The sequence below is a fragment of the Anguilla anguilla genome, chromosome 7 (genome assembly GCF_013347855.1).
Source record: "Anguilla anguilla isolate fAngAng1 chromosome 7, fAngAng1.pri, whole genome shotgun sequence".
Taxonomy (NCBI): domain Eukaryota; kingdom Metazoa; phylum Chordata; class Actinopteri; order Anguilliformes; family Anguillidae; genus Anguilla; species Anguilla anguilla.
Genome location: NC_049207.1, coordinates 20,386,753 through 20,408,532, shown reverse-complemented (window position 1 = coordinate 20,408,532; position 21,780 = coordinate 20,386,753). Strand labels below are relative to the sequence as shown.

General features: G+C 43.8%; 2 protein-coding genes across 4 annotated transcripts; both read right to left on the bottom strand.

Annotated features, from left to right (window-relative positions):
* Positions 1–2,673: 2,673 nt before the first annotated feature.
* On the bottom strand, positions 2,674–5,859 carry LOC118231881. The gene is made up of 4 exons (XM_035426224.1): positions 5,310–5,859; positions 4,053–4,424; positions 3,282–3,563; positions 2,674–2,852 (listed from the first exon to the last, which is right to left on the bottom strand). The coding sequence occupies exons 1-4, from the start codon at positions 5,374–5,376 to the stop codon at positions 2,674–2,676; spliced, it is 900 nt and encodes a 299-aa protein (XP_035282115.1). The 5' UTR covers positions 5,377–5,859.
* A 90-nt stretch (positions 5,860–5,949) lies between these two features.
* man2b2 (mannosidase, alpha, class 2B, member 2) lies at positions 5,950–21,354 on the bottom strand. Of its 3 annotated transcripts, none has more exons than XM_035425114.1 (19): positions 21,127–21,352; positions 20,197–20,343; positions 19,846–19,951; positions 18,501–18,673; positions 18,093–18,208; positions 17,380–17,557; positions 16,587–16,785; positions 16,273–16,463; positions 15,767–15,941; positions 15,272–15,411; positions 14,499–14,761; positions 14,011–14,202; positions 12,925–13,168; positions 12,276–12,386; positions 11,206–11,398; positions 8,755–8,901; positions 8,118–8,230; positions 7,837–7,954; positions 5,950–6,398 (listed from the first exon to the last, which is right to left on the bottom strand). In XM_035425114.1, exons 1-19 carry the CDS (start codon positions 21,256–21,258, stop codon positions 6,307–6,309), a joined length of 3,030 nt encoding a protein of 1,009 aa, XP_035281005.1. In that variant the 5' UTR covers positions 21,259–21,352; the 3' UTR covers positions 5,950–6,306. The 3 variants fall into 3 exon arrangements, with proteins under 3 accessions (XP_035281005.1, XP_035281006.1, XP_035281008.1); XM_035425115.1 differs by having other exon boundaries at positions 15,272–15,408; XM_035425117.1 differs by lacking the exons at positions 5,950–6,398; positions 7,837–7,954; positions 8,118–8,230 and adding an exon at positions 8,243–8,368 and having other exon boundaries at positions 8,753–8,901; positions 21,127–21,354.
* Positions 21,355–21,780: the final 426 nt, after the last annotated feature.

Genomic DNA, 21,780 nt, shown 5'->3' with positions numbered 1-21,780 from the left:
GTTTGTAGATACACTTGAAATATTAAACTCGGAACAGTTTCCATAACTACAAGAACTGTATTTATCCTTCCTTTCCCAGGCTGCATTGTCTTTGTAATGTACAGTATTTATTATATCACTAGATGTGTTAGTCTTGATCCATCGCACTCGCACACGCTCCATTTTCAGAGTCCCCCCCCAGCAGCACAGCATGTGAGCCATCTCCCCCTCCTTCACAGTTATACTGGGAGGGGACTGGATCACAGTTAAGGCCTCATTATTGCCTGTGTGGGGAAAATTACAGTATAAGCCATAAAACACACATAATAAATCCAAAAAGAAGTATGGCAACTTAAAAAAAAACACCAAAATATCCAGGCTATTTGAAAATGTATCGCACAAAATGTATCGCACAAAATACATTTGAAAATGTATTTGAAACTCCCCACCAAAAATGTAAAAAAATAAATAAATAAATAAATAAAATAGATTACATAGAGATCTAACAAAATTGATTAGACTGACGATATAATAATCAAAGTTTACCTCCTCCTTTGAGAGGGTCCATAGCTAACAGCACAGTGCCAAGAGATACGCAAACATGCTTACAGCACCCATTGTGCATGTGTGTGTGTGTGTGTGTGTGTGTGTGTGTGTGTGTATGTCTGTGTGTTTCTCATGTGAATGCAGAAGGAGCCCATGGGATGAACTCACCGCAGGAGGAGAGGAAGGACAGGATGAGACAGCAGAGGAGGACAGTGAGATGGGACATGTCTCTGCGCCGTCGTGAGCGCTCAGAGCACAGCTGCGGGTCTCTGAGTCTCAGACGCACAGGCCCCGCTGGAGTCATCTTCCTCTCGCAGTCACTCAGCTAACCACAGCTTAGCCCCTCCCTCTCTCTCTGTCTTACACTCACGCACACTCACGCACACTCACACACGTAAAATCTCTCTACACACATATACACTCACCGGCCACTTCATTAGGTACAACTGTTCAACTGCAAACTGCACCCGTTAACGCAAATATCGAATCAGCCAATCACGTGGCAGCAACTCAATGCACTTAGGCATGTAGACATGGTCAAGGCGATCTGCTGAAGTTCAAACCAAGCATCAGAATGGGGAAGAAAGGTGATTTAAGTGACTTCTAATGTGGCATGGTTGTTGGTGCCAGACAGGCTGGTTTGAGTATTTCAGAAACTGCTGATCTACTGGAATTTTCACGCACAACCATCTCTAGGGTTTACAGAGAATGGTCAGAAAAAGAGAAAATATCCAGTGAGCGGCAGTTCTCTGGGCGAAAATGCCTTGTTGATGGCAGAGGTCAGAGGAGAATGGCCAGACTGGTTCGAGCTGATAGAAAGGCAACTGTAACTCAAGTAACCATTCGTTACAACCGAGGTATGCAGAAGAGCATCTCTGAACGCCCACCACGTCAAACCTTTAAGCAGATGGGCTACAGCAGCAGAAGACCACACCGGGTGCCACTCCTGCCACCTAATGAAGTGGCCGGTGAGTGTATGTACACAAGCACACGCAAAAAACACACAGTATCGTACATTACTACAGCACTATTTCTCTCTCTTTCCTTTTACACACAAATACATTTTGAATCAAAAAAACTATAAATATCACAGCCACTTCCTGTTACTTTTCCATCTTAATAATAGTCAGGCTCTTTTCTGACTCACTTTGTCACACACAGATTGTTATCATCATCCGTCATCATCTCCTCCTTGTCCACCCTTGATAAGCAACTGAGCTAATTAACCTATAGGTTCACTTATACCCGGTAAATTATACACAAAGAAATGCTTATCTTCACCAAAAATCTAAAACATGCCATTTCCTCATTTCCGTCATTATGGACAGACTGGAGGAGATCAGCATAAAATGTATTACGATATCAGTCTCTCAAGCAGATTGCAGAAACAATGCAATACAGTACTGTGCAGTATTAAAGTATTAAATTGTACATTAACATACAATTCTTCTGTTTTTATTGGTCACATCCATTACAATTCTTTTTACAAAGGTGTAAAAAATAAAAGAAAGTGTAATAAGGTTAAAAAATGTGCTGTTGTCATACAGCACATTATGACAGGTCACATCACAGCCATTACTGTGGAACAAAAAACTCAGGGTAACCCTGCATTTTGAAGAGGTGTCAAAATGTCTTAAGGAGGTGTCACTAAAAGTGCCGTAAATTACTGTGAGCATGGGTAGGTTCTGATGAGAAAAAAAGCAGCAACTTCCTTCATGTGCTGCAGAGGAGAAGGTTTGCCAGTCTGCACTCTCCAGAATTGATAGAGGAGGTTTGCAGCAATGAGCTTGATTTACAAATACACTATTAATATACATTAACTCTTCAGATGCTGGTAAAATTTGAAAATATTCTGCAGATCCCTGAGGATTTTGAGCCAAACATGTCCCTAACCCAAAGTGACTGCCAAAAGAAATCATAACAAAATGGTACATGAAGTAAGAATTGTGTTCTGAATGTTTCATAATGAAAGGCTTATTGTAAAAAAAATGTGAGTAATCTGAAAGATTTTTTTTACTGACAGTCAAATCATTATCTGACCCATGTATGAAGAGTAAGTCACTGATAACACAGCCCAACCTGTGAAATCAGTGACTTACGTTTCATACCTGGATCAATGTATGATGCCACGGTAATTCCCCACACTCTTCAGTCTTGGTTTGGGACATCCGAGGAAGGAGCGGAGCAGGAAACCCCAATACTTCCGTCCGCCACCTCAGCATCTGCAGGTGCTGCGGCTTCCAGGAGCAAAGTGGAAGACTCATTCAGAGCTTCGTCTTCCTCTTCATCCTCTTTTACAGAACCTTCCTGAACCTTGTTCTCTGGAGCTGAGATACAGATGAACAAATCATGCACATAAGCTCAATGAAAAAGAAGGGTTTTTAGATCCAAGTGCTAAGGAGTTTAGCTCCAAGGGCCTTTTTACAGTTTTGCGTTTTTGTTCTACTGCAGGTGCATTTGTGAAAAGGAATAGCTCAAACAATGAATCCAGGGTACATTACATATTTATGGACATAAAGTGCCTACAAAGTGTGAAATCAATGCTGCTGAGGTGCGGCAGTACGGTGTAATAGTTAGGAAACTGGGTTGTAACTCAGGGGTGGGTTTGAGGGCCTGACACAATCCAAAAATGTTATGTAGTGCAGTGCATCCACACACAGCAGAGCCAAAATGTCAGCATGTGCTCCTCATTATGTTTCATTTGATTTTTAGAACAGGGTAACTTGTTGTGTTGGGTGACTGAGAGCATGGAGTACCTGCAGCTTTCGTCTCAGTCCTGCACAGGCAGAACACGGCCATCAGGAGGGTGAGAAAAGGCAGACATCGCAAGATGAAAATTACAGCTTCCTCCAAGCCGTCTCCAGCTTTATCCACGCTGCCTCCGGCTTCCTTCACTTTGCCTCCAGCTTCCTGTACACTGCCTCCATCTTCCTGCACTTTGTCTCCAGTTTCCTGTACACTGCCTCCATCTTCCTTCACTTTGTCTTCAGCTTCCTTCACTTTGTCTCCAGCTTTCTTCACGCTGCCTCCAGCTTCCTCTGCTGCTGCAACGAGAAGCAGCAAATTATCATTGTTCCCATAGACAATCTGCCTTGCAGCAGGTCACACAAAACTGACATAGGCAAAAACATAGAATATACAAAATACATGCTGGTAATACTAAATTTAAATCTAAATTTCCGCGATGAAGAGCAAGCATGTATCATCCAACCACCTACCCATCCTCCCAGGCTACAGAAGGTTAATTAAAGTTCCTGAAGTTTTACTAAAACAATCAGAACAATGGCCAAGGGCTGTCAGTGTCTATTGCACATGCAAGATGTACAATGATAGGGAAATAGGGAATAAACACGATCCCCAACATCCTAAATGTGGTCCACTTGCAGAAACTGGTTTTCATTTTAAAACTTGAAGCCCCAATCAGGAATCAACCCTACCTCAGAGTTAGAAGCCCAGTTCCCTAACCAATATCGTACATTCTCCCCATCCCTACTCACTGTACTGTGCTTACAGCATGCAATACTCACTTGTGGATGGATTACGTGTCCTTTTCACTGTTAGTTGAGTTCCAGACCCATTGCCTTCTTTATGTATGGGAATTTCGATAGTGATTTTACAGAGGTATACACCTGTATTGTTTGTAGATACACTTGAAATATTAAACTTGGAACAGTTTCCAGAAAAACAAGAACTGTATTTATCCTTTCTTTCACAGGTTGCATTGTCTTTGTAATGCATAGTATTTATTATAACACTAGATGTGTTAGTCTTGTTCCATATCACTCGCACACGCTCCATATTCAGAGTCCCCCCCCAGCAGCATTGCATGTGAACCTTCTCCCCCTCCTTCACAGTTATACTGGGAGGGGACTGGGTCACAGTTAAGGCCTCATTATTGCCTGTGTGGAGAAGAAGGAAATTTACATGTCACTTCATCAGCATTAGTGTTTAACGATGTGATTTGGAATCAGACTGGGGTCAAATACATATTTGTTTTGAATTCAAATAGTTTTCTAAGCTTTACTGATCTCGTCTGGTGTATTGAACCAGATTAAACAAATACGTATTTGAACCAGGTCTGCTTGGAATTAGTGTTTGTGTTGTGTGCTGTCTCTCTGCCTTTTCGCTATAAAATCACAGCTCCTGGACCTGTCATCCAATGTATTATAAACACCATAAAACACACAGAACACACAAAATTAAGCATGTCAGCTTTTAAAAATCACCAAAATATCCAGGCTGTCTAATAATATAATATATAACAATATATATAATAATATATTTATATGGTGAAATGTCCCCATGAAAAAATGTAAAAATCTAAGAAACTAGATTATATTTTTGAAATATAAAAAATAGATTATACTGATAATGTAACTAAGTTTAGAGACTTTTCTTTTTACCATGAGTGCATTTCTTCTTACCATGATTGCATGAATAACAGTCAGGGTGGTTTAAACTCCAAACCACCCTGACAGCAAAAGTCCATAACAATTTAGCTTTACCAGATGCAACACTGAAACTTTTTAAGAGGTAAATTTTTTTTCTGGAATTATTAATGTTACTATGAAAAAGTTTACAGTCAATGTGTTTAAAGTGCTGCTTGCAATTTGGAAAATACGGATACTTCAGAATCATTTTCTGATCAGTTCAGTAAAAACACAACTTTTTTTGAACGCACAAAATAAAGCCTGACGCCCTTCTAATAGGAAGAACAAGCTACCACACAAGAACGTGGTAACTTTTTACCACGAAAAGCAATTTGAATAAAGAGCCATACTTACAAGAGGCCTTACAAAAGAGGCCAAAAAAAATAAAAGCACTCTGAAGCACATTCTGAAGAACAGACATAACTGCCACTCTGTTTAATTTGCTGAGGATCAATTGTTTGATCTCATTAACTGACACTGCGCAGTTACAACCTATGGGTGAGTCTGCGCATGCGTCTTTGTTTTAGCGCTAGTTTATCACACTTCTGTTACAAATAAAAAAACTACAGGAAAATAAAGGGGAACACAGGGTAAGGTCATAGGGAAAAGCATGGTCTCCAGCTACCTAAATGTGATCCACCTCCAGAATTTTTGCAGTTTAAAACTCCAAACATGGCTCCAGATTGAAGGAGGATGGTGTGCAGAATTAAAGATTGGCTTTTTAAACAAAAGTGCACCTGCCCAAACAACAGGAAGAGGCAACCATTTTCAGTGCAGTGGCGAAACAGGAAATCAACCACTCAACCAACATTTTATATTTTCTTAGCACACAAAAGAGCCATCTTACAATGCTCCAAGCAAAACTGGCAAAGCAATTGCAGAAAAAATAAAATAAAATTTTAAAAAATGGTGGCGATCAAGCAGATGAGCACGTTGTATAATTTCTTTGTCTTCAGGTACCTGCAGAACTGCATGTCATAAAAAGTGAACAGACTGCATGGTAACATCTTTATTTGAAGGAGACATTTACAAAAGGCAAGGTTTGCATAAGATCAAAAATAACAATTACACTGAAGCGGTCAGGATTTTTACTTGGCAATGAATGATCAATGAGCTGTCGGGAACTCCAAACTGGGTGGAGCTAACACCCGCCAACAATATTCCTCTTACTTGAACCATTCGTAGGATTTTTATGTGTGGCCATTTTTCTCCCACAAGTCAGAGTTTTGACCGCCCATTTTAATTCCTCCCCCAGCAGAGTTCAAGAAGTCTCACTCCCCAAGCAGCAGTTTAAAGGAACACGCTACGATTTTTATCATCTTCACAGAAGACGAATTCAGCGATCAGGCGATTATTTGAAGCGGATGAAGAAGGTTCTGATTTCCTTTGGCGACACTGTTACGCTGAAGTCATCGGTTACTCCACATCGAGAGCAAGCCGCCGCTGAAACAGAAACGCACACAAACCGTTCAGCTCCTCGAAGGCTACTGTCTCAAAGGCTACAAGTCTCTCGCACTTTACACTGTACCACTGTTAATTGGGTTCGCAAGATCACTTCTTATTTCTATCATTTAAATATCAGTTTGCACATCAGATGTTCTGATCTGAATTTAAAAGCCGTCAGACAGGTCATGCTTAGTTGAACGCACGCTGCAGAAAAAACAGGATGTAAAAGGGCAGTGCTAAAATCTAACAGAAACTAATTTTGGCACAGACAGTATTGCCTAAACATTGCCCTCAAGACTAATACAACAAATTCACACTATATTGCATGAACAGCCGATTAAACTTGTTATATTATGACCGATAGCTCTTTTTATAAAAAATTTAAATAAAAAAAAGGAGCACAGACCGTCCACCCTGCTTAAGTTTCTTTTCTTTTTTTTCAACTTGATGGGCGAAAGCAGTAAGACTTTACTGCTTTTATTTTTATTTTACCCCATTCATTTTATTACAGTAAGTAATCAGGATTCTACTTAACAAAATGGTAGTGGTGGGTTAACACAGGAAGCTCCACCCACACCGGCCCTTTCGACTGCACCAGATATTGAAGAGATTATAGATATCTCACAGACATTGAAATGGCTTTGGGGTCAAGGGTGTGGCTGCTGATGTACAAAAAAAAAAAACCTGGATGCATGACCTTACAGCGCTGGGCTAACACGGGACCATTCACTTTGTGCTCCTGCAAGTACAGCTGGTGGTTCTCAAACTCGGCCCTGTGCACCCACATCGTCTTCACTGGGTTTCTTTTCCAGCCAATCTCTTGCTCAGTAAAGGTTGTTGAATTTGTTTGTGCGAATTCATTTATAATTGCGTTTGAATTCTTCCATAATTATTTTCTTCTTTTTGTTCTTGTCAGAGTGCAGGTTTGGCTTGTCACCATTTGCTTTGTCTTAGAATTCTTCATCATCTACTAAATGGTTAGTTTTAGTGGCCATGCTCCATACATTCACCAATTCAGGGCCAACTGAATCACCTCAGTATTTAACTTGATCAGTGAAATTACCTCTTTGTGTAATCGTTTGCAATATAGCACAATAAGCACAATACGAATGCGGGACTTTTATTCTTCATGGCATCCATTTCAGACGATGTGGCTTAAGTGGGTAAAATAATCCCTCAATAACATGAAAAGCATAAATAAGAAGAAAACAAAGAACAGCTTATTAAATTCTGGAATTTCAATTGTGGTTAGAACAAGAAAATAGCACTATCAGGGGTCCCCAGGACCGAGTTAGAGAACCACTGCAATAAGGTGTAAATCCAAAGGATGTTTTGATTATACTAAGAACACTGAATGTTCAGATGGTGGAACATGCGCTCTGGGCAGACAGTGTGGTTTCACAGTTGAGCAGATTATCACAGAGGCTCATCTCACCCCCTTTGGTGCCCCTCATGGTCTTCCACTTCCACCTCTTGAGCTCTGAGATATCCCAAGTGCCCGTGAGAGAGCGCTCCTCCACTGAACTCAGCTCGCCCAATCCTCGAAGGACTTCCTGTACGAGCAGGAAGTGAATATCTACCATATTACATCAGCACGTTGATTATTCAGACACATACGTTTAGACGTAGAAAGCATCCAGTAAGAAAATTTCAGATGCGATTGTGGGGGATATAATTTAGTTTTATGTCATTTTATATAATCTTGTCGTCTGTCACCTGCAGGTTGATGGTGGTGGGTTTGGACAGTACCGGGTCTTCTCCAACCTCAAACAGGTGCATGACCCTGAGCAGAACCCGATTAAAGTCTGGTTCTGCTTTCTTCTCCTTACCTTGACACAGAAATTCACAGGTACATTACCGGCACACTCTCCGAATGTTTCATCATTAACAAAAGTCATTATTGTGAAAATAGGCCAACACTGCGCACATTTTTACTACAAATAAAGGTAATGAATCTTCTTCTCCTTCTCATGTGATGGCCTTCCGAACTTACCAAACTTAAGAAACCTTCTGTTGACCTGTGCAGAGGTACTGCAAATCATATGCAATACAGGATATAATCTTGTATCAAATACATTCCAATTCAGTAATGACGGAAAAAAAATACTTTTTTTTTTTCTTAGGGAGGCAAGTAACACCACTCTGTGACAAATTAAAATCAAAACGGTTGAAGAACATCTACAGTATGTAGATCCTACAGAGAACTTACTCTTCTGAGGAAACTATCTTAAACATCATTAAGGCTAAGTGGGGCTATGTGTTAAAAGTTGATTGGTGATTGGCTGGTTCAACGATCAACAGACTGATTGACTGTGACATACAGCACTAGGGGGAGTCTGCAGTTATTCCACACCTCTTGAGATGTCCCACAGATTCTGGGTGTGATTGGTGCTGTACCCCCAGCCCGGGACACTTAGCGTGAGGAGGTGGAGGTTCGGGGGAAGGACCACAGGGATGACCGGGTCTCTGTTTCGGGGCTCCTGCGCTGTCCAGGCCTTTTCTGAAGGTAAAAGTCACACCCTCAAAGTAAAACCACCAATATGGTGGGGCACCGACTTCCTGAAAAGTAAGTAAAACTGCAACTCTGGGGAGGCACCCAGTTCCCGAAAATGAGCTGCCCTTCTCTTTTTATTTGATTTTTTTTTTAAACTCCATCCACTATAGTATAACCAGTAGAGAGGATATAGAAAATAAGCAATGCATCATTAAGGAGAAGTTATGCTATGGAATAACCCATTTTAACCAGATTCTGAAAGTACTACAATGCCACTTCTCGTTTACTTTTATAAGAATCTTTGAGTCAAACTCCTCTTCCACTGAGAGGGCACTAACTGAAAACACAACTTTATCTTACGCCAATAAAGCGAACAAACAAACAACAGTTTCACTTTCTCAGTTTCGTCATCTCCCTTTCATCATTTTCAAGCTTTCATTTCCACTCTTAGAAGTGATTTCACTAGGATTTAAATGAGATTAAAAGTACAGCATGCATGTGTGCATTTTATAGAATTACACAAACATGTGTTGACCATACGCGCACACGCACACACACGCACATGCACTCCTGGGCAAAAAAAGATGGGCCAAGCCCAATATGGCAAAATATTAAGCTTTTAATGGTCTTAACAACAAATCATTGGTCAGGAAATTAGCAAGAATTAAACAAATAGATAAAGTAACTTAGTATGGGATAGCTTTACCCTTTGATTTCTTTAAATTTTTAAGCCTTGTGGATAAACTTGCGGACAGCTTTTTACAGAAGAGTCAATGTTGTTCCATTCATTGTTCATGGCTTCAAACAGTTGATGAGGAGCTGAAAAATGTTTCTCAGTTAGTTTGTGTTTAATGTGAGACCAAATATTCTCTATAGGGTTCAAATCTGGACTCTGACCAGGCCAAAACATGAGCCTGATGGACTTGTTCTCAAGCCACTTTTTGGTGGTCTTTGCAGTGTGGGCAGGAGCATTGTCTTGTTGAAAAATAACATCTGATTATTCCTCTTTAATAAACAACTTTTCAATTGTGGGAAGCAAGCCATTCTGCAATATTCTCCTGTATTCCAAAGCATTCATTGACTTTTCACAGTGAAGCAGCTCACCGGTACCAGCAGCTGAAAAGGCTCCCCACACCATGATACCTCTTCCTCCATGCTTAACTGTGGTAGAGATGCATTCACTATTGTATTTCTCACCAGATCTTCGAAGACACCTCTCTGGAGCATCATCATGCAACTCAAATCATGATTCATCACAACACACAACTCTGCTGAACCACTCTGAATCAAACTTTCCATATTCTGCCAAAAACTTCATTTTGTATTTGATATTTTTCTGAGACAGCAATGGCTGTTTAACACATCTTCAAGACACAAAACCTGCATTAGATAACCTTCTGGTTATTGTTCTTCTCGAAAGAGTCTTGTTTTCTGAGGTCTTGAATTCTGCTGACAGTTTTGGTAGGCTTTTTTTCCTGTCTTTGAGAACTGTAAATTTCAGCAGGTGGTCATCCCTGCATGATGCAGCTTTGGGCCTTAGGGCAACATTACCTGTTGTTTCAAAGTGTTGACCTATTCTCTTAATAGCTGATAGAGAAATAGGGATTTCCTCTGCATTTAGGGTCTTGTAAATTTCAGAATAGCTACAGTTGGCCTGACGAAGACCAGCTATGCGGTTTCTGACAGCAACCCCTGCATGTTATTTTGCTTTTTTGGAGCAGATTTTCTCGCTCCTTTACCGTGGGACTCACAACACTGCATACTGTAGATCTCTCCCTGCTCTATCAATCCTGGTTCCATTTATGAGCTTGTTATCAGGCCCTTGATGGGCTGCATTAGGTGTGGCAGATAACCAAATAATGACTAATCTTTTAAGAAAAAAAGATTCCCAGAAGATATTTTTGGAAACTTTTGTACACCCAGACGTGTTAGTTTGAATTTTACATCAAACATTTTAATCATTATCATGATTTTATCTTTGTGTACAAGAAGACTATATAAGTGAATTTCCCTGTTTCTAGCTTTTCCCCAAACAGTTCACCGCAGCAAAAGTAAACAAGCAAATGGTGGCACAGGAGGTCTCAGGAGTGCATTTGTTTAATTCTTGCTAATTTTATGACCAATGATCTGTTGTTAAGACCATTAAAAGCTTAATATTTTGCCATTTTGGGCTTGGCCCAGTTTTTTTTGCCCAGGAGTGTACAGTTCATTTAAATACTTTTAGAAATAAAGAAGAACCTCAGTACTTTCACAGGCAGAGAGCAGTTGCCCACAGCGTAAGGGGGGAGGGGGAGGAGGAAGACCACTCACGGGGTGTGTCGATGGGCATTACCACAGGCCGGTGCTGGAGCAGCAGCGCCTCCCTCTGGTACAGCGGCGCAGATGCGGCCCGGGACCCCAGGACCATCCACAGCACAGGACGCACCACCGAGGAGTCGTTGAGGGTCAGGTTGTACCCCAGGTTCCACTCCTGGTTGTTCCACAGGCGTCGGTGGAGCATCACCTGACACAGATGACATCCCCTCCAACGTCATTCGCCTCAGTGACTCACTGCAGCCCACTCCAAACATGACCTTTCACCACGCAGTGGAGACCTGCTCCTTACAACACCGTGTCTCAGAACACATACACTGAGACTGAAGCTCTGCAGCCACTCAGGATACAGGGACCAGGATGTATTAATACAACAGCCATTTCAAACGGCAAGTCAGGTCTGATACAGACTTCTGCTGCTAGCCTGTACGGTCGGTACGTCGAGACAACACGCTGTCACAAATGTACCCAGTCACACCATGTTTCAGCACACTATAAGTCAACTTTATTCACTGCGTTCCTTATGGCGAAGCACTGTCATCACTGGACACCGGGAGGAACCACGATGCATTTCAATTTGAGGAAGAGGTGACAGTCAGGTGGCTTTACTGAAGATCATGAGAACCAGGGATATGGGAAAACACTGCCGATGCCGATTTGCTCATATTCCAGGTGAAGCCTCACAATTTTAGCATATGGCACAGCTAACCTGAAAGCGTATGAAGAAAGCCATAACAATTCTTCCAATCGGTTATTATTCTTGTGCTATTTAGGCAGGTAGCAGTTATTCAAAGAGCCTTACAGAGCTTTATTTATATATCAATTTACACAGCTGGACCCCAACAAAAGGACCTAAAGTCAGGTAGCTTACTCCAGGACGTCAGCCAACCGTGGGAATCACACTCGTATCCTCGAAGTTATCGTCCCACTTCCTTTACCAGTGCGTAGCCTTAAGCCCTTCCTCATGTGAATAGCATCAAAATAACATTTTGATGTTGCATTGCGTGCATTGTGCCGACTGCATGGACACAATGGCGGCTGTGTGTGGCCACGCCCCGGCCCCTCACCTCCAGCTGACCCTGCTCCTGGCTCGATACCCCGTGAGGCCGCTCGCTGAAGAAGCCCAGCCTGGTCGAGCCGTCCTCCATGTATGCCGCCCGCACCATGGGGTAGTAGTTCTGCGAACACACCAAAGAAAAACAAAAGACAGTCTATGAGGTTCTGTCAGGTCAGATGGTAGAATTCAGCAGAACAGGGCATCTTTCCCAGGACATCCATGCAGATCCAAGTCGTAGCTGTACTGTATTTCACTGTGAAGAGCAAACACAATGTTTACAGAATTCCGTAGGCTTTGCCAGATTGGTTTGTCTTTCTTTTGTCTGGAGGCCATTTTAGCTAAGCTGAGGCAACAGATCAAGATTTTTTTCATTTACTAGTAGCCGTTCTACGCACTAAGACAAAATTCCATTCGTTAGACAAAAAAATTGCATTTCTCATTATGCCATATTCTGCAAGCAGAAATGAGGAACAATATGCCTGTAGGTTAGCAATGGGAGAGTGAGGCTTTAGCAAGCCATCGACAGGTTTGTGTGACTTACAGTTATCAACAGCACCCTACCCTCGCCCCACCCACTACAGCACACTTAAGACTTCCGATTTCATCACCGCCCTAAGCCGTCAGAGGGGAGAGATTAGCACGCGTCGCGCGGTACGTACCCTAGCCACCGAATTGTTAGCGAAGGCTCTGTGCGGCCTCTTGAGCATCTGGTAGCCGTTGTTGTCGGTGAAGACGGTCCTGTCGTTGCACAGGCCGGTGCTGGTCCTCAGGACGGCCTCTCGGTTCACCCCCAGGGGCCCCACCCTGTAGCTCTGCTCGATGCGGTGACACGCCAACCGGCCCTTAAACCCCTCCGGCACTCTGGTGTACATGGCGTACGCGTAGTCCTCATCGCTGTGCTCTCTGCGGGGAGAAGAGCAACAGCGGTCAGACGCTGGAGTGCAGAGGTGGAAAACCCAGGTTCAGAAAGCAAAAGTCCTCCCCAGTATTTTGTTCCAGTCACCTGGATTTGCTAATTGGCACAATTCTTCAGCCAGGAGGTAGAACTACTCAGTGAAATCAGCTGCCTGAGTTCCCAAGTGGAAGAAACACATGGCAGGACTTATTTTCTGACCCCGACACTGCTGAAGTGTGATGCTCTTACATAAAAGGCCTTCCATCTATGCTCATGTGAAATATGTGAAATGCACACATTCTATCCACGTACATAGGGAACAGGTTGACACATGAAATTGGGAGGGTTTCAATTTCTTCCAAAGGAGGACAGCTTGCTGAAAGCACTATCCTTCCTATCCTTCCTTCCTTGCGCATTAGGCTATAGAAACTGCAGGGGGCTCATTTATAAAATGAACTTAATTGCGTGCATACGTCAAGTGAAGACCTGACGTAGAGCGACGACTGTTTCCATGGTCAAATCGAGTCATGTTGAAATTTTTTAAATCACTACTTTGACGAGATTTTCTACGCATGCGGCACAGTTGATCTAACATACGTTTTGTAAATGAGGCCCCAGATGTAGTATTCTAGTATCAACGTTCACCGATGTCCTCTATTCTACTGCCCGCTCGTGGAAAATAACGCGTAGGCCAGTTTAGAGGGAGCGTCACGTGCATACTGCGCCCGACAATGAGCAGCTTATTTTTGTGAATTATAGGCAAATGATATTCAAATATATTCAAACTCTAATTACAAAAGCTAATATTCGAACTCAATTTCATGGCACTTTTGACAGCCTTACTTCTAACCTGTAAAAGTACTGTCGGATCTCCGTCACCATCGTTCCCGGCACAATCTCCATCCCGACGGATTTGTATGCGGGCGTGGCCGACCCGTTGGCGCTGAAGATGTAGTTGTCGGAGATGGGCCCCGTGTGGACGTCCCCGTTGACGATATATTCACCGAAATCCTGCGTCACCCTCACAGTGCGCTTGGTTTTCCTGTGGAGTGACACGTCTGCATGCTCAAGCTTTAGCCTACTGTATTAGCTACTGTGACAACTGAAAAACATTACAGGGGCAGCAGCATGAAATGCAGCTTTCAGACTGGATCTTAAAACTCATAATTTGACAAGTATGTGTGTCCAGGTTTTGCTATATTATTGTGTTATACTTTTATTACTATGACTATTAACAATAATAATTACCAGACAACCCCAGGCTCAGCACAGGTCACCCCATCCATTGAAAAGCATTATGGGAAATGGAGTCTGACACCTCACCAGGGGGAAACTTACATGTCTTTAATGCTATGCAGCATGTTTGTGTCTTGGTCGAACATGAGCCTGTAGCATTCATTCAGCACGGGGAGAAGTCTCCGGCCGGTCCTTTTGGATGGGTTCACCTTCTGTCGCTGGAACGGCACCACCGTGGCCGAGTACGTGGTCCTCTCGGACGGCGAATCTGTGAATTTGATCACATACTGCCTGTGCTGAAGCCCGCCCAGGCTCACCATGATGAACAGGTCGTATGCGGTGCTGGACTCTGGCGCCCTCTGGATCTGTAGAGGACAGGACCACAGACCGTATGGAAAAATATGAACCAAGTCACTGTGACATCACCCGTCCACTCTCTGTGGGCTCGGAGATAAGCGTTTTGAACCCTGGGAAGTGCAGTTTGTGGACGCTGCCATGTTGAACAAATTGGAGCCTGAGACTGCAAAGCAGGGAAAAGGAGGACCCTTACATGGGCGTGCAGTCTGGTCGTCCATTAAGTGCATGAGATACAGTGACTCGGCAGTGATGCAAACTGCCCCTGATTCGTCCACAAAATATTATGAGCTTGTCCAAATAGCACAACAGCTTAACAAGCTGGCACATGAGGAGACATTAGACAAAGAAGAAAAAACACCTATTGTGACATTTGGACAGGAAACACTGCTACCTCAAACAGACGCAACCACAAGCATCTAATGCCACAGTGATGGGTAAAAAAAGACAATCTGTAAGTGACTACAGCCCTGAGGGCAGCACATTGGCTCTGCTCGACACGAATATGAAGCCTGTTATACCTGCGCTGGAACGGGCTGTCCGTCTTCATCGTACACAGTTGCCATGGGGAACGTTACCGTGACGTTGACGAAGGTGGTGATGTTCCACGCCAGGGGGTTGTAAACAATGATGTGCTGCTCTGGGTCCGGAGAAGAACCTGTTACAAACACAGAATTCAGCGAAGAAGTATTGGACGTTGAGAACGACCGCTAACATCAGCACTACATCACAATGGGTTTATCAAATAAAGTAAATGAAAATTAGAGATATCGGAAATATAAAAGGTACCATCAAGTTGTTTTCATCTGTCCTCCTTTTGGAGGCGGTGGTAAAAATAAAAAACATGTAAACCTCGCGGTATAATTGCCCAAAAGCCATAAGTGTGACACAGGATTGTACAGCCACCTCTGCATCTGAAAGGTAGCATTCAAACCTCTATCCCAACTGACCCAGCATCAACAGTCAGTGCGCGCATCCATAGTGAGCAGTGCAAATGAGCGAAATCTACACAGCACCTGCCCTTCTCCTGTGCTGTCCGTAGAGGGCGCCAGAGGGATCAAGGGCCTGTGGCAGCAGGAACAGCGCGGCCAGGAGTTCCTCCACTCCCATCATGCCTTGGGTGAGGTGCTGCAGGTACATGTCGGCCACCTTCGGTGACTCTGTGCCTGTGATGGCATCGTGATGTTGAACCTGTGAAGAGACGGAAGGGTTTATTTTTTTGCTGATGAGGAGTTGAACATGAGGTTACATATATTTACTGCACTACTGCACTTGGTTGGATGTATCTCTTGAAACAAAACAAAAAATGCATTCCTAACCTGTATGGCTATTGTTAAATCTTGACTATTTAATTATGTCAGTAGTGGAACATTTTGGTATGCATCAATATTTAATTACGCTTAATTAACTTTAACATGGCTGGACTCCAAATCTAACAAGACAACACGTGTAGCACACAGTTTGCCAACACAGAGGCTGTTGAGAACAGTTCAATCTCAGTACTGATATTTCATTCAGGCACCTCAGAGACAGCCCAGCGAAGGGCCCTCAGCTTCTCCAGCGCCCATTCCTTGGGGACCGGACCGTCGGGGAGACTGGCGCGGTACCGCGTGAAGAGAGACTCCGCAGCATGGAGCTTTGAGCTAGCCCGACGAGCCACGCCCTTTAGAACATTCCGGGAGGCATAGAACCCTGTCCAGGCCTGAAAAGGTTCTGGGGGGGGGGGGGGGGGGGGGGGGTACAAAATGCCTTCAGAATGACTGAAATGACTTGAATTCAATTTAAGGTCAGGACAAGGTCAGGAACACTTGCACAGTGCACAGAGGACAGACCTACCAGTGGAGTAAGGAAGGAAGTCTTGGCTTCCCCTCACCTCCCAGGTGACATTTGATTGGTGGACGGCCTGGAAGTATTCGCTGAGGGTGGCGTACTGCACCGTTACGCCAAACTCCTCGCTGTGCTGGTTAATGTAGTTCAGCAACGGATCCATGTTCTGGAACTGCACTGAAGAGTTGTAGAACTGCTTGTCGCAGCCCTGTAGGGCAAATGTCTTGCATTACAATCGATGAAACGCCCATTAAAGAGTCATAGAGCAGTCAAGCGGTGCGATGGTCATTAGGCCACAGATCCTGTGATCTGGTTCATTAGGGGCTGTGGATTCAAACCCCAAGGGCAGGAGCTGCTTACAGCAGTGAGCAAGGCATTTTACTCACCCTGGTATGGAAGGTACTTTCAACATTTTATGCTAATCACTTTACCTAGCATTTCATTAAAAAAGTACTTTCACTCTCACACTACCCTATAAGTATGAATACAAAAATAGCATAGAGCATCAGAGAAAATTTCAGAGGCTTTACAGTGCAGGTGTCAAACTCCAGTCCAGGAGTGCCGCAGTGTCCGCTGGTTTTTGGGATGTTCTCAGCAACAAGAGTTCCATTTAAGTCACTGACTGCCTAAGGAATCCAAACATCTTGTTCTCAAGGTCTTAATTGGCAAATGATTGAAAGAAACCCATATAATCCTGCAAATACTGTGGCCCCCTTGGAATTCAGTTTGACATCCCTGCTTTCCAGGATTTATAGAGGTGCAAACGATCATTCTAAACGCGGCTGTCTCTTTAGTGACTAACCCAGGGCCAGAGCACATGTTTGGTTTGGAACCATGCTGCCCTCTGCTGGATGTTCTTTGCCATGGTCTGCGCGTACAGGTGCAGGTTTTTCTCGGTGACAGGAAGGCTCATGTTGGGGTAAACGCCATCTTTGGGGGGATCAGGAAACAGTGCCACACCATTCCAATAGAACCCAGACCTGTGACATCAGAAAGAAAACAAAAGGTTCGCATCTTGTGGCCATTTAACGTAAAGTTATCTAAATGAACAAATCTTATCTCTCACAGGGGTTTACTGTTATAGATAAAACAAATTCTCATTGGACTGATGCAGCAAAATAAATATCTCACCATTATCAAGATGTAAAGTTAATGGAAGAAGAATGTACCTCCTTGGACAGGGTGAGGAGGTAGGAGAGGGGAGGGCAGTTGGGACAGGAAAGGGCAGTTTGGATTAGGAGAGGGCCAGGTGAGACAGGGCGATGGTCCAACAGGGGAAATGGGGACAGAGGCAAGTAAGAGGAGCAAAGGGCAAAGAGCAAAGGGCAAAGGGCAAAGGACAAGCGAGGACAGGACGGGGTTAGAAGAAAATGTGAGGGAGGGTGGCGACAGGTGAGAGAGGCTAAGGGCGAGTAAGGCCAGGTGAGATCAGGAAAACAAGTGGAACGGGAAAGGAGAGGAGACATAAGAACAGGACGGGTGGGAAGAGGAAAAGGCTCAGGTGAGCCGGGCCACCTGTCGGAGAAGGGCAGGTGAGACGGAGTGCAGTAGCTGAACTGGTCCATGACGTGGGTGAAGATCTCCTGTTGCTCCCCTAATGAGGGTGACCCTCTCCACACAAACTGCAGCCCCTGCTCAGAGTCACAGCACAGAGATATGGTCACTAGAGCTATACTTCCTCAACTGTATCCGCAGAACTAGGTCTACTTAAAATTCAGGCAATCAATAATCTGCACTGAACATGCAAATCCCTGATTGGTTTTCAGACGCCACTTCATGTCACATGTCCGGTCCAATCATGAACGAGTGTGTGCTGTGGCCAAAAACGGCATCAGCCTCAGGAATGACACCGAGTGCCACCAGGGCACGCTGATTAGACCAGTACATTGGTACACGAGCACAGCGAGCCACAGAGCGCCGCACCTGGCTCTTCTGCATCTCGTCCTTGAGGTCGTAATCGATGCGAGAGATGAGGTGAGCGTGGAACCCCGCCATGGCGAAGAGGACGGGGGTGGTGGCGGAGGCTCCGAACGGATCCACGTGCCATGAGAACTGAGGCCGGACCCCGAATGTCTCGTACAGAAACCCGTGGCCCTCTGGGGGGGGAGGAGGGGGGGGGATATAAGTGTATTCAACATCATCATCCATCATTTTCCATATTCAACGGGCAAAACTCTACATACTTTTAACTTGTTTGTGTCAAATGCAACCAAATCAAAATCCATACAGTGCTATGAGAATATAACCTAGTTTTCATTGCCCCACTTTACTTTCATGGGCACCATTGTAATCCTGCCCAATATGGTGGCTTGAACTTGAATGGATCAGACCTTAGCCAATGGCCATCTGCTAACCCCAGCTGACATCTCTGTGTATGTTCTCCGGTACCACATACAGGCTCACATATCACATTCATGCCAATTAAACAAACCCACTCACTGTGGCAAAGGTGTGCTTTGGCACGCTAGCTTAAACATGATAAGGAGGATAAGGAGCCGATGCTTGTTCTTAATGAAGCATTGTTTTGGGGAGCCCAGAACCAAAAGATTATAGTAAATGACAGCATATATGGATCAAGTGCACAACACAAGAGTTGATTAATTATACTTCCAAATATGAAATATGGATGATATGAGAAGGACTGTTGCAACCACCTAGATTTTACACAAAAATCTACGTGCACTTGCTCTGCCTGGACTTAGGAGTGGACCTATAATTACACCTGGGGAAATATATATGGGGAGAGATGGGGAAATATAATGTCAGCCAGAGTCATTTTGCTTTAGAAACACCACTTTTTGGCTCATTACACAGACCACACATTCTAGATGACTAGCTTTAATGAGCAAAGATTAAAGGACATAAAATGAGATGAAGCGCATAGTGAGTGTTTATAACACCACTGTTAAAGACACGGGGAGTTACTACGGTCCCGAAGGGTATTAGAAGTGTAGCACTCCCTTGGGAAAGCAGAGGATGATACAGTCATATACCGTGCTATGAAGGACACTGAAGTACAGCCTCGTCCTGCTAACAGCATCTGCTAAATGCATGTAGTCTACGCACACAAAAAACTGTTTGCTGCTGTTTTCCAAGAAAAAGTTCACATTTTAAAGGTGGTAGTGTAGCACAGTAGTTATAAAGCTGGGTTTGTAACCTTCAAGGCTGTGGGTTTAACTATCAGGTGCCCCCGTAACCTTGAACGAGGTATTCAGCCTTCAGTAAAACATTCAGCGGCATAAACGGATTGGACGGGAGCTCATCCTACCGGTCAGCTGCAGTATCTCATCGTCCAGATCCGTCACGGCCTCGTCGTGCATCACCTGACCTCCTATGATGAACTCCAGACGCCCCTCTTTGACGAGCTGTTGCACCTGGAGGAGCGTGTCAAGAGTGGGTCAATGGGTGGGACACCTGCAGGTTCACTGCAGAACATTAACATTCACTGACATTCAAAAGACGGAACATTCGAGAAAAGGGGAGCTAATATACCCTTGAGCATCCTAAAAACTTCTCATTCAGGTTAAGCGTGGGGCCCCATTACATCTTCTAGCACCAGCATGCACTTGGGACAACAGAATTCCCTTTGTTCAGGTAACAGATTTTGAGGAGGACGCACCTGCTTCTTCTGCTTGTCCGTGGCCACAGAGTCCCACCAAAGACGAAAGAACTCCTGCTCCACGGCGATAAACTTACGGTGCTTCGCCTTGGTTAGCTCCTCTGTCACACTGCTGTAAACGTTTGTGGCATACGCGTGCATGCTCTCCTGCAAGATAAAGGGGCATGCCTGAGTCTCCGTACATCACTGGTAACCAATCCTGTTTCTGGAGATCTACCATCCTGTAGGTTTTCATGTAAACCCCAATTTCGCACACCTGGCTCTAACAATCAGCAGCAGAATGCAGATCTTTAGCTGTTGAGTGAGGTTTGCTTTGTTAGGGTTGGAAGGAAAACCTACAGGACAGTAGATTTCCAGGAACAAGGTTGGTTGCCGCTGCTGTTATATATTATAGCAACAACAGAGAAATTTTAAATTCTGAAACTGCTACGGTGTCTAATACTGACGTATTCAGGTTCATTAAAGCATACAGCAAACCTAAACATTCGTGCATGGACAGTAACGGCGAGGACTTACCAAAAGCTCATTTTGAAAGCTATGTACCGTACAACAAAGGTTGATCAGAAGCTGCTGTGTGGGACATTATTGTGATATTGTGCCTACCTACAATGTTTTATTTAGCAAGGGAAGTCTGGCTCACATAGGTTGGTCATATGACAGGCACGGCGAGGGCACGAGAAACGGAGCCTGTCAAGTTCTAAAGTGCCTTGCAATGTTTCAACCGAGTCTGCCTAGTACTGTGCGTGTTATACCGTTGACAGGTAATTTCGTTGAAAGAAACTGGACTACATCAATATCATTAATTAAACATTTCATATCTCACTGAAAATACAACATAGTTGTATTGTTACTGTAGCGTAAACTGACAACTCGCCAGTAAGCTAGCAATGTTATCTGCTGAGCGTGAATGTCTTCCGGATGCGATTGTACCTGTATTGTGTACACCCAGCCGACATCCATATGACTGTGCGGGATAACAAACGTCTGGATTTTATCCACGCCATTCTTTTGAGCACCTAAGGCTATCTGCACAACGACGAAATATATACAAACTGAGATCATAGTCAAAACAGAAACGACGTGTTTCTGTCCAGCGTTGTTCAACTTCCCTATGTATTTATTTCACTGTCGCACGTGACAGTCATGCAACGGAGCGGCGGAGGGTTCAAACCATCTGCCGCAAATGTTTGCAGTCAGCAAAATAAAAGGTTTGTTTTTTAGTGTTCAAATGTTAAAAAGTTCAAGAACAAGAAATGAACTACCCCAAGTAACTAGACAAAGCAACGAACACCTTAAATAGCCTACATGTAAATCACAAAAAGTAAGTAGCACCTTTCATCTTCGAAAGTTAAAAAGTGCTATGTTTGGTAAGCGTTTGGCAATAATTTAAGGTGTTTGCAGGTGTATGGTGCCAGACCGTTTGCATTGAGTTATGTAATATTTTTCACCACAGCGGGACACCCAGTGGTAGACTTGGCTAAGAGCAACTAAGCTAAGTACAACTGGCCTTACATTAAATCACACATAATTTTTATAATATTGCTGTTGTTTTTAATAGTTTTTAATATTATGGGAAGTCTGATT

Coding starts and splice junctions, on each gene's coding strand:
- man2b2 (XM_035425114.1), bottom strand. CDS start 21,258: ATGATCTCAGTTTGTATATATTTCGTCGTTGTGCAGATAGCCTTAGGT. Junction 14,203..14,498: donor CTGCATAGCATTAAAGACAT/GTAAGTTTCCCC, acceptor GTCACTCCACAG/GAAAACCAAGCGCACTGTGA. Junction 7,955..8,117: donor CCACCACCATCAACCTGCAG/GTGACAGACGAC, acceptor CTGCTCGTACAG/GAAGTCCTTCGAGGATTGGG.
- LOC118231881 (XM_035426224.1), bottom strand. CDS start 5,376: ATGTCTGTTCTTCAGAATGTGCTTCAGAGTGCTTTTATTTTTTTTGGC. Junction 4,425..5,309: donor CCTCTTTTGTAAGGCCTCTT/GTAAGTATGGCT, acceptor TTCTCCACACAG/GCAATAATGAGGCCTTAACT. Junction 2,853..3,281: donor GACTGAGACGAAAGCTGCAG/GTACTCCATGCT, acceptor TCTGTATCTCAG/CTCCAGAGAACAAGGTTCAG.